Here is a 12,039-nt window from a genome sequence, read left to right as displayed (position 1 = left end):
CATCTTTAGTTATTGATCTATGATATGGTAGCACACCAAGACAAGTAGACAGGGTTTGTCTGTAGCCCTCTATGGTATCCTAGCCACTCAAAATCAGTTCCTTCTGGATCTCACCTGAAACTATTACCTAAGAAAATATTAGGTCACTCACAAAGAGTCTTTGCCTCAAAGGTCACACCATATGAGGGAGAGATAGCAAAAATTGTATAAACATTTTTCTGTATCCAGAGGGAAAGCAGTGAGGAGAGATGCACAAAAGAAAAAAAAAGTAATCCCTTTCCTCTAATATTGTTTTTATTTGCTTTTACTGATAGGATTTGAGCTGATAAAAGTGGCTTCTGTGGTAGCTTCATGATATGTAGTTATGATATGGTTTATATTCTGAAATATGGAGGATCTTATGAAACTACAACCTTCTCCACACAAAGAATGTTCTTTTTCTATTTTTTTGTGTAAGATTACGTCAGGATAATAAATCTGAATGATTAGTCTTTATAAAGGCTACGAAGTAATGTAACTGGATTTGGAAAATGCACAAATATAAATCATAACTGATGCTACTAAATTAACGTGTCCTGGAGAAAGTGAACACAGAAAAATGGTTTCTGACTCCGTCCAGCTTTCCGGGGCTGCAGTGATCCCGGGCCGGCGGGACGGGGAGCAGCAGCGCGCTGCCACCAGAGGGCATTCGGGCTTCTGCCGGGAGCGCAGGCTCCGAGCCCCGAGCCGATCCCCTGCCTGCTGCTGCAGTTTTGCATTATTTTTCTTTATTTTGCTACATTTATTTTCCTGCAATGTGTTTTGAAACGTGTTTATTCCAGAAGATGCTTTTGTAGGCTGAGCTTCTGAACAGGGAAGAGAGAAAGGCAGGCAGGGTCTCTGGTGGACACAAGAAGAAAGCAAGTAAGATCCAGTGTTTATGGCCCTGCATGTGTCTTCATTTCAACTCCCCTAGAGCAGTCACTGCAAGGAGGTGTTAGTGCAGGTGCCCAGACCGTGTTCCGCACAGGTAACTGCATGGCAGTGACACAAACACTGCAGAGTGATAGACATACAAAACTGCACTCCTTATAAGCGGCCCAGGTAGAAAACTGTAGGTTGTCCACCGCCATCCTTCTGACATTACTGTCTCTAGTTGTCCTGGGAAACATTACATGGTGATGTTGTCCTGGGAAACATTACATGGTGATGTTCGGTGAAAAATAAGAGTCAGAAAAGTAGTAAACACCTCTGTGAATGCTCTCACCTTGAACAAAATAACCTTATTTTCTGCAGCTCTATTTTACTTGGTGAACTAATAAAATTTTACTTCTGAATAAGAGTATTCACACAAGAGTTTAATGATGTTGAGTTAGGACTCCTGCATGAATAATCAAATTCGATCAAGTTAAAGGAATTTAAACTGAGAGAGCTTTAAGATAGTGCATTTTCTTTCCTGTTTGTTGTGGGCTTAGAAGGTGTCTGCAGACAGTCTGAGTGACTAAGTTGATGGATGGTGCTTCAGCCACCATCATTCAATAGGGTTCTGCCATGTGCCTGAGTTCTTCTCCACACATGATTTAATTCATGTTAAACTTCCTGACTACTTCCATGCAGATTACATCCCCAGATATCTTTATCATATGCAGAGTCCTAAGAGAGACAGATGAAACTGACTGGTATAAGATACATATTTAGATTAAAGTGGGCATATTTTTTTTTAAATGAGACTGCTTAAAGTCAAGTTCTTAAATCTATTCTTCAGGATCTCCATAAGAAGCCCTCCATACAATGAATTTAGGTACTCTGCAGCTTATACTGAAGACAATATAAAATGTGCATGATCCAGGACTGAGTAAGGAAAGCACCTTCCATTAGGCCCAGGGTAGTTCTCACATGAGTGAGTAAAGCAACCAGGGATTCATCTGTGCAGAGATTTCTCCAGACTTGTTTCTAGTCAGATGTTTGGTCTTCCAAAGCAGCAGATACTAGCAGGTTCACAAGAAGCAGGAGGTGCTGCATTCTTCTGAATCTCTCTCTTTCCCTAGGATTCCACTTTGCCCCACAGGGCCCAAGAGAAGAAAGGACCCAGCAAGCTATGCCACAGGGCCCTAGACTACATGGCCCTTTCAGCAGCCCCTGACTAGCCTGGGGCAAAGTTCCTCTGCCCTTGCATTTCTGTGGAAGTAGGATCTTAGGACTTGCAAACAATTCAGCATTATTCCATGCTCCAGAGCTGGACTTCGCCAGGGATTTGTGTCATCCTGTGATTGCAAAGAGGGAGTTCTACCCTCAGCTGGAAAAGAACAGGCTTTAGTTGAAGTTTCCTGAAGGGTTTTGTGGTGATTGCCCTCACATCTGGTAGGAGCGGGGTACCATCAAAGCTGTCAGGGCTATTGCAATTGCTGTTTCCACAAGTGCATTTATGTCCCACTGATGGTAGTCCATCTGTTTTTCCTTGAAGTTTTGTGAAATGGTGTCTACTCCAGAGATAAGTCGCTGGGCTGGGCCGATCATCGATGTTCTTCTGGATTATGTGGGTAATGTGCAGCTCTGTTCCCGACTCAAGGAGCATATTGACAGCTATGAGGACTGGGCTGTCATTAAAGAAAAAGCAGGTATGGTCTCCCAGAAAAGATTCTGGCACAAATACTCCCACTGTTGGATTCAAAACCCCAGTCACCATCTCCTCTTAGTATTCATCCAATAACCTTGAAATCCTTGAAAGGATTTCCCTTCTGTGACTGACCAGTCAGAAATTTCTGGGGTGTCACTGGCCCTGAGGTATGAAATGCACAACAGCCATTGATCTGACCCACTGGGAATGAGCACAGCAGTGCAGAAATGCACATTTGGATGTAGCTGGGGTTCAGTCAGATCAGGACAGGTGGGCATCTCCACAGCAGCCTAGCAGGCAACAGTGGCCTTTAAAGCTTTTATTAATATTCCACTCTCCTAATATCCTTTTCCTCAGGAAAAAGTCTTTCATAGATATTATCAGAATCAGTTTTCTGGCACCAAGCTAAATTTGGTAGCAATTGCATTTATTTTCAGTGGGAACGCTGAACACTTTGAAGTGATTTGTTTAAATCATCCTAGAAAGCCACTGCTATGGCTAAGATGGGTACAGCACCCTATCCTCCAGGCCCACATCCTTCCCCATGTCATGCCTCAGAGTTCTGCCACCAATCCCAGACTTATTATCCCTTCATTACAGAAAAAAAAACATTTTTTCATTCTTCCTCCTCCCATTTTCCTCCTGTCACTGTCCTGCCCAAGCTGAGCTCAAGTCTCTCAAGTTAAAACCTGTCCTGCTCATGTTTCTGACCCGCCTGTCTTTCAGAACCTCCACGGCCTCTTTCCCATCTTTGCCGCATCAAGGTACGGAGCCTGGTTGGAAGAAACCGCATTAAACTGCTCGACACCCTGCCCCTGCCAGACAGACTGATCCGGTACTTACAGCACGACTACTCGCAGTGAGCCCAGGCACACTGGATACGCAGCAGCTTCCCCACGTGGCACCCAGTGTCACCCATGGCATAGGTGCACCCTGGGGAGGAATTGCTGCTGGCTCGGTCAAGCACCCTCCCATGATTAATCTAAGAGAAATGTGCTTTTCAAGCATGAGTGAGAAGAAAATGGAGGAGACAGCTAACATAGGAGACTGCTGTTAGGTTTTTCAAGAGAAAACACATACAATTCACCTCAGACCTTAGTCTGCAAAGAAGAGATGAAAGGCAATACTGACAAATGAATAGTGCTGAAGCAAAGAAGTGCTGAGCAGGAACTCAAAAGTGTCCTGAAGCTGTGGTGGAGCTTAGCATCCTTACCGTGGTCACAATTCAGAACTTGTCAAGAATCAATGTGTTTGGGAAAACAATCACATTACCTTCACCAACTGAGATTTTTATTGTAGTTTCTATTCTATTGTTTGGTTTTCTGTGTTAGTTGCTAATTCTCTGATATTTTGACACCACCTTGCTAACACCTTTACTTCTTTTTTTGTACCTTTCTTATTAAGGACTTGATTTATGAACCTTCAAATCTCAGAACTCTTTAATAGACTAAAATCCAGAAATACCGAATCCTTTAAAAGTCAAGGAAACGTTTATTTAAGGAGGATGGAAGAATTGTATTTGCAAATAGTGAATACAGTTCATTATGTATCGTATTTGCAATAGGAAGTAAGTGAAATTTTGCATGAGAGAATTTCCTAGACTGGGGATTTGAAAACAACCCTTAGCTCTTTGTGTTTTTTTGGTGTAAATTAGAAGTAGCTGCACTGTAAACAGTAGATTTATGCTTTCATGAAGCTGATATCAGAACAGAGCAGAGCCCTAGAGGAGTAGGAACAGAGAGTGATGTGAAGGAGAGAGGCAACACTGTTGAACCAACTTATTCTCTTCCTTCCCCAGAAGATCTTATCTCTATAAAACCCAGCCTCTCCGACCTCCTTGGACATCTGTGGCTGTAACAATACCATGACTGAAAGAAAGAGAAATTATTTCAAAATAATTGAATTCAAACGGAAAAATTTATGGAAACGAATACCCAGAATTAGGTGTCCAGATCTTTATTCAGGTGCCTAAGCAATGCCAAGTTGCTTGCACCAGGTGTTGTTCAACTTAAACCAGGAAAATAATATTCAGTATGAGATATTACTGAGGCTGAATAAATAAATCTCAGAATTTAGCCCTGAATTTTCTGACTTTGAAAGTTTGAAGTATCTATCATCTTTCTTTGACACTGATGAAAGTTATTATCTCAGCTTCTTTGAAAATTAGGTCACCTATTTACAGCTCAGATCTACAACTGATTTATGGCAGCTTAACAAGTCACCATCTATCTGCTGAACCACTATAATTGTCCGTGAAATTCTTTTATTGAAGTTTTTAACAAGTCACATTCCCTCACAGCTGGGGAGACCAAGGACCCCATGAACAGTTATTGGCAGAGACTACAGATCACTTGACAGGTGTGACTTGCTGAACTGCTTTGATGAGTGCTTTATTCCTCACTAGGGACCTAAGAAAGAATGGAAGAAACTAAATTTGGAACTACATCTTTGCAGATCTTATGCTAGAAGCACACTCCTTACCTTAGGTGGCAGAGGAGCTGTGCATCATGGTCTGCTTGGAGTCCCCACCAGAGACCTTACAGATCTGGTTTTGTTTGTTGATCTGCATACCATCCATGGAATATGACAGAAATCTAAGTAGGAAAAATACATTGCACTGAGTTTTATTTGTGTGGAGTTTTATATCTTAACACAGGACTGAAGTGTGTTGCACAAATATAAGTAATACAATTTGTCTAGGCACACAGACTGATGACTTTGCGTGAAATGTCTTCATCACCTGTGGGACAGGACATGAGCAGAAAAAGCATTGGTTACAGGATTGCTTACTCTGTCCATTGCTGTCCCCTTTAAAAATGCAAAAATTGAAAAACCAACAGAGTTTCAATTCACACTGAACACTGCTCTTGTAAAGCTTTGGAAAGTCAGGCAAGATTCATCCACTGGTGAAATTTCACGCAGTAACTTCCTTTACTGCCAGTTTAAGATCCCTGCCCTTGTCTCTTGTAGTGTGAACAGGGAATTGGTTTAGGTTAGAAAAATATTGGGTGGAGAGAAAAGGAACAAGAAATTGCAATATTAGTTCTGCCAGTGAAGGCCCTGTATTGGTAAGCAGAACCTGGAGAGATAGAAAATCACTGTGGAGTTCATGCATCTCTCACTTTCTGAAGCTGTGCAACAAGGTCTGGGTCTTACATTGATAAAAATCAGAAGTCCTTGAAATCAAGGAAGTGTAACCAAGCAGAGCTGTAGAGGGTGATGGATTCAGGTAGAGCTTGGTGGAGACCACTTCAGAGTTTGATGTGCAGTGACAGTCCTGGAGACCCTGGCAGGTAGAAGGGCTCACAATCACCAAGTACATTAATAACTCCAGAAGTGGGATTTCATAAGTATCCCAACCTGGGAATTTCCCCCAAGCCAATATTTTTGTGTCTACAAAAGTCTAGCAAGTAGCAATTTCTTTTTCTGTCCTTGGAGAAACTGAAACTGGGTTTGAATGAGATAAATATGGAAAGCCCATTTCTTCTTTCAAGCAAGAGACCTTATTTTCTATTGGGAGACCCATGTCCTGGTTGCTGGCAATGATCTGTCCTGAGCAGGAGTCACTGAGCCAGAGAGCACAGGTCTGATGGGAACATAACACAGCTGCGGGAAGGATAAGTGCATGCTGTGCTCAGAAACTGAGGTGAGAAGAGTCTATACATTAGAGAGGGAGTCTGGTAATTGCAATGTTATTAAGTCCTTTCTGCTTGATCTTTAAAGCAAACCTTCACATACTCAGTTTACATTTATTTGCACTGAAATGGAGCCCACTACCTCTCCACTCCAGTCACTGACATATTTTTTTGTGCACAATACTGAATCTGCACAAATTCAATCTGCCTTTTATGCATCTATCTACAAGTTACTGTGAAAAGAAAAATACTCCAGAACCCAGGAAAGCCAGGCTTTGTAATCAGATCAGTAATTCTAGTGCAAGGTAAAGTGGCTTGTTTCACCGAGTGTGATAGTTAGACTCCTTCAGAGATGATGACTTTATGTGAAATGTTCTAGGAATATTTCATGACCAGGTTACTGTACTACTTCTTTTTTTTTTTTTTTTTTTTTTTTTTTTTTTTTTTTTTTACTGCAACATGTGCAATTCACTTGATGTTCTTGTGCACTTTTTTGATTTTTTTTTATTTCTTTTTGTATGAAAGTTTTTTCATTTACCTCTCCCTTCCCATATTTATAAAAGCTATTGTGTTTTTAAAATTTAAATCTGCACTGTTCTAGTAAATAGCAGCTCTCAAATGTTATGTTTCCATCTTTCAAACAGCATATGAATAAACAAGCAGATTCTTAAGGACTATCAGCTGTCCTGAATAGCAACACCAACCATCAACAAGCCAAACACAAAAACATCCAGAAAAATTCTGAATCAATACAAGCTTGAATAATTAATAATTCCATTGTCAATCTCAGGGATGAGAGAACAGTAAGTATTGCTAGAGAGGAGACAGAGTTGCTATTATTTGCAAACCTTTTGGAAAGTCTCACACATCCCCATTCAGGGATTTTGAATATACTTAACAATTGTCTTCTGTTCATTTGTGTTTTACTTCACTGCTGCTCCAGTTCAAAGCCCCAGCAAGGGCCACTGCCTGTCTTGGGTTGGGGGGAGCTTCCATGTCACAAAGGATTTTGAAAAAATAACATTAGTTTAAATCTGAGTGTAGGAGCATAAACACCTGAGTCGGAGGTCATTTAGAATGGTCTGTTTCAATCCTTCATTGTAACTTTAAAACACACTATTCTACTAAATGGAAAATGTGCAGCAATATACATTCAAATAAAATGGAGTTTAAAAGAAGTAAAATAATAAAACAAGGAATTTAATATTCAAAAGATAGAAACTTGGTTTGAACTCTCTTCTTCCTCTGGATTTCTTCAGAAATAAAATTTATACAGAGGCTATTCACTTTGCCAAGTATTTTAATTTTTAAACAGAAGTCCTTACTCTGGTGTGATCCACAGCACTTAGAAATTTCCCTAATGAACTCAAGGAGGAACACTTAAGCACAGGAACTACTGCAATACCAGTAGTTTATTCCATGACCTGGTCTGGCCACCCAGATGGAAATCCAGACCAACACTAAGGAGGCTGCTCTGTATTGATAGTACTGAAACAGAGTTCAGCATCTGGCTGCATCTGGAATACGGCAGCAACACAGAGCTACTGATGTGAGAAAAGCCCCCCATTTCCATGTAAGAAAATTCCTTACCTACAGGACTGTAAATTAAAAGCTGTTGTTCTCCCACCTTTAACTTCAATGGCTTTGGCTTCTGTTACAATCCTTTTGGAGAGGGAGTTTCCTCATGGATTTTTTCCAAAAAAGGGAAAGGCATCTAAGTATGTTCCAATCTTTACTTCTGGATCAAGAGCTAACCTGAAGTCTTTAACCCCTAGAGTGGCTCTTTAGCACCTCACACCTTGCATTTAGTTGCAAGTATGTGCTACCAAAGACATTTCCTGCTCTCTCTCCTACAGTCTGTACTGGCTTGACACATATATCAAGTGCCATAGCAGGGAAAAAGCAATGAAAGCCATCTCTATTTCTATTGTTCACTGCACTACACACACTAAAGACATTGTTTCCATAAAAGTGAACATTGGTAGGGTATGTGAGGTTTGAAGAAAGAGTAAACCATTTTCAGCCTGGGAGCCAAATCATAGAATATTTTAAGTTGGAAGGGACCCACAAGAATAATCAAATCCAACTCTTAAGTGAATGATTTCTAGAGGGATCAAATCCATAACCTTGGCATTATTAGTACCAGGCTCTAACCAACTGAGCTACCCATTGGTAGATCATATCCTAATAAAAGTTGTACCTGGTTACATAATACCAAGGCTGTCAGAAGATACAAAATTATACTCTACAATTACTTCAGGTGATAATTTTTTAAATTACTACAATGCACTCAAATGAAGCATTTTCTGTTTTTTTCCCTTGTAGAGATATCAGGAGTCATATAGAGCTATGCTAGTCACAGATCAAACCAATCAAGGCCACTTTTTATTGAGTCCTGGGAGATGTTCCCATTAGCTTCAGCAACAGCAGGTTCAGGCACTGGGAAATCATGGATGTCCATCATTTGGCCCCTTTTTGTCCCAAAATATACTTTTCTTGACTTCAGTGATTTACTCCAGTATAGCCAAATAGATACATACACCTGCAGTATTAAATATCTCGTATTTCATGTTCTGTGTCTTAGTACCACTTTCTCCATGGGTTTAAGAGAAACCTAACTTAAAACACTTCATAATAAATTCCAGTGCCAATTTGTTTAAAAAAAATTTAGAAAAATACTAGGCAAAACAGCCAGGTCTTATGATAACATCTTAAAATCAGACAAAATAAAAGATAACTCTCAGCCAGAAATCAAGGCAGTCTATTTTATACTTTTTCCTTCCACCACACCTAATGGTTTTGTATTAAACTAATAAGATCCCTCATTTATTCTGTTGATGCAGAGCAATTTTTGATGTGGAAATTCAACCCGCTTCCATTTGCACCAGCTTAACACTAGCTAATATCCTAGCCCTGGAAGAATCACTTCTGATTTATATCAATTTGAATAGGCAGAGATTTCAGTCCTCGTATCTCCCCACCAGTTGCAAATCAAACCCATGTCTACCCAGTGGGGCAAAACTAAGACTGCATTTGCAGAATCACCAAAATAAAATTACCTTATTTTTTCCCTTATTTTTTCTCTTTTAATTCTCTCAGTATTTACACACAACAAGAGCTTAAATCAATCACAAGTGGCTTCTATATCAAATACCACCCTCCCAGTCTCTTGCACGCAAAACGAAATGGCCTGAATGTCTTGACTTTGCTGGAATTGCTTTAAAATACAGAAACTCTGTGAATGCATTTAATTCATTCTATTTCACTGCTGCTGCCGCAGGGCAGCCCCGGAAAGATGTTCCCACGTGGAGAGGTCTCCTAGGTGTTACAAGTGCGGCTAAGAGTGGCCCGCAGCCCCGCTCGCCGCGGCTCAGACAATGCCCATCGATGAAAGAGACCTGGTCATGCTCCATGCCACCGGCTCCGCAAGGTTTATTCCCGATTTACCGCGGTGTGCGGAGAGGACAGTGCAGCCCAAGTACCTTCCCAGCAGTTCCCAGCTCCCTGCAGCCCGCCCACGAGGCACACGGTGTGATCCCGGCCGCCCTCCCCTGCCACTGCCAGCGGCTCATGCCCGAAGCTGGCCGGGCCTTTCAAACCCCCTCGGGAGCTGTCGTGTTCGGCATGACTCCCACACCCGCCCCGCTAAAGATACCCAAAAACATTGAAGATGGGAGGGGGAATGGCGGGCTTGGTGGGGATGGGTTTCAGAACCATGGGCCTGTAGAGTTTCTGCCCCTGGCCATCGGCCTCCTTGCAGAAGTGCGGCACCTCCGCCGGCAGCGTGGCCGCACTCTTCCTCCACAGCCCCAGCCCCGGGAAGGGCGACGGGGGCAGCGCGCCCGGGGGCTGGTACACGCCTGGCCCGGGGCAGGGGAAGGGGCAGCAGGTCCAAGCACCCACTCGGCCCGAAAGGGGCCCGGCGGGGTCCTTCTCCCCGGCATGTGGCGCAGTGTCAGGGGGGCTCTCCGGGCCAGCAGCGTCTGGGCTCCTTTTGCTTTTCTTCCCCTCATAGGGAGGAGGGTCTCTGGGGGCTTGGAGCCCCTCAGGGCTGGCAGCAAAGGCTCTGGCCGTCAGGCTCTGGGCCGGCCGCGGCTCTTCCCAGAAGGACGCGGGGAGCTGTCGCTTCCTCATGGGCACCTGGTCCGGTCGGGCAGCCTCGGGTTTTTGTTCCTGCAAAACCCGTTCCCCGGTGAGGCTGTCCTCTGCCTCGGCTGTCTGCATCACCTTGTCGGCGGCAGCCCCGCCGTGGGGGCTGGGCTCAGGTGGCTCGGGCTGGGGGCCGCGGGCCCGGTCCTCTGCCCCCCTGCGCCAGCCGCACTCAGGGGCTTTGCTGGGGTGACACCGTGGGATCCGCGAGTACTTCTGCGAAAACCGCTTGAGCTGCTTCTGCAAATACTTTCTGTGGTCAACCGACCGGCGACAAGGAGCTGATTTATCCAGAGCCGCTTTGATGTCGCTCGAAGCCAGGTTAACGAAGTTCAGTAGAGTTTTTACCTCGCTGTCCGATGCCATCTCACTGAATGCACCGTGCAGAGTTTCCCATGAAAAGTTTATAATCCTTCTTCAGGCAAACCTGCGAAAAATGACAGGCAGACTTTTGAGCAAGAAGCTTTGGTTCAAATAGCACTAAGCAAACGGAGGGAGGACGTGTCAAACTTCCCGGCCACGCAAACAAGTGGTTCGTCAGCTCGCTTCCACGCAGGGAAGCTGCCGTCGGAGCGGACGCGTGCCCGCAGCCCCACGCCCCGCACGGCTGCCCCAGCACACACCGGCACGGGCCCGGCTCACAAGCGCCAGCGGCTCAGCGCCTAATCTTGTTAGAGAGCGCTTAGGTGGACAGAAGCCGGGGTGGCCGCCCTGGAAGCGAGCACGGACACTCACCCGGCGCGCAGCAGCTTTTCTCACCGGTGCTGGCGGCAGCGTCGCTGCGGAGGGGAGAGAGAGAGAGAGAGAGAGAGAAGAGAGAAGAGAGAAGAGAGGAGAGAGAGCCCCTTCCCCGCTAATCTCGTTAGGCAGGTTACACACCGCCAACCTCGGCGGAGGCAGCCAGGGCCCGCCAGTGTTTGGATGTAGTTTAGCAAGCACTTGAGCAAGCTGAATGAATATCGACTCCAGCGAGTTCGGGGCTCTCCCAGGCCAATCAGAAGCCACTTTGCCAAATACAAAGCATCCCAATCAGGCATCAGCCTCCCCTCCTTGCATTCTTTGCCATCACAAATTGTCTCCATGGGGACAGCCGCAGAAAGACAGCTAATTAATACAATCATTTCCCCATGATTTCTACCATTCTCCCTATCCTCTTCACCCCGATGGAAACCTTTCATTTTAAAATTACACAATCCAAAGCAAAAATGCTGAAGATCAGTTAGGAAAGTTTAGAGACCCTTTTCTCTGCATTCTCCAGAGCTGTCTGGGGGCTGATACTAAACATGCTTCATTGGCACAGGACAATATAATACGGGGGACTGGACTAGCCTACTTTTAACTGTTCCCCATCGGAGCTTTTTTTTTTTTTTTAAGGAGAGGATGATGTCAGAAAAAGGTAGGAAAGGAACAAATCTCTAAAGAGATGTGCAGATATCCATGGAAAGGGAGCTTGAGCGCTCAAGAATCTTGTCTTTATGTTTGCCCCCTCAATTGAGTTACACAAAAGCTGAATTACCCATTCAAACTACCCGAACAAAAGAATGGAGTTGGATAGTACTCTTGCATCTGTAGTCAAACAGTTAGAGACTTAAATCGAGTCGTCATGATGGAGAAAGAGTTAGACAAAGCCCATAGAATTGCCATCAGCAAACATTTTCC

The 12,039-nt window shown here is 43.9% G+C and overlaps 2 protein-coding genes across 4 annotated transcripts in view; one reads left to right on the top strand and one right to left on the bottom strand.

Annotated features, from left to right (window-relative positions):
- The window catches only part of ASB2 (ankyrin repeat and SOCS box containing 2), a 47,310-nt gene extending 39,797 nt beyond the window's left edge, over positions 1 to 7,513 (top strand). For all 3 annotated transcript variants that reach the window (XM_030274901.4, XM_030274900.4, XM_030274902.4), the window contains 2 exons: positions 2,444 to 2,597; positions 3,323 to 7,513. In XM_030274901.4, coding sequence (XP_030130761.4) covers positions 2,444 to 2,597; positions 3,323 to 3,459 — 291 coding nt within the window. In that variant the 3' untranslated portion in view covers positions 3,460 to 7,513. The remainder of the gene's footprint in view (positions 1 to 2,443; positions 2,598 to 3,322) is intronic.
- A 1,053-nt stretch (positions 7,514 to 8,566) lies between these two features.
- Positions 8,567 to 11,587, bottom strand: FAM181A (family with sequence similarity 181 member A). The gene is made up of 2 exons (XM_002200166.5): positions 11,116 to 11,587; positions 8,567 to 10,807 (listed from the first exon to the last, which is right to left on the bottom strand). Exon 2 carries the CDS (start codon positions 10,744 to 10,746, stop codon positions 9,877 to 9,879), a length of 870 nt encoding a protein of 289 aa, XP_002200202.5. The 5' UTR covers positions 10,747 to 10,807; positions 11,116 to 11,587; the 3' UTR covers positions 8,567 to 9,876.
- Positions 11,588 to 12,039: the final 452 nt, after the last annotated feature.

Source organism: Taeniopygia guttata, chromosome 5 (assembly GCF_048771995.1).
Source record: "Taeniopygia guttata chromosome 5, bTaeGut7.mat, whole genome shotgun sequence".
NCBI classification, from domain to species: Eukaryota; Metazoa; Chordata; class Aves; order Passeriformes; family Estrildidae; genus Taeniopygia; species Taeniopygia guttata.
The sequence above is the reverse complement of the archived record's forward strand: the minus strand, read 5'-3'. Positions and strand labels throughout refer to the sequence as shown.

Bases quoted from the DNA above. Each gene is read 5' to 3' on its own strand.
- FAM181A (XM_002200166.5), bottom strand. From the start codon at position 10,746: ATGGCATCGGACAGCGAGGTAAAAACTCTACTGAACTTCGTTAACCTG.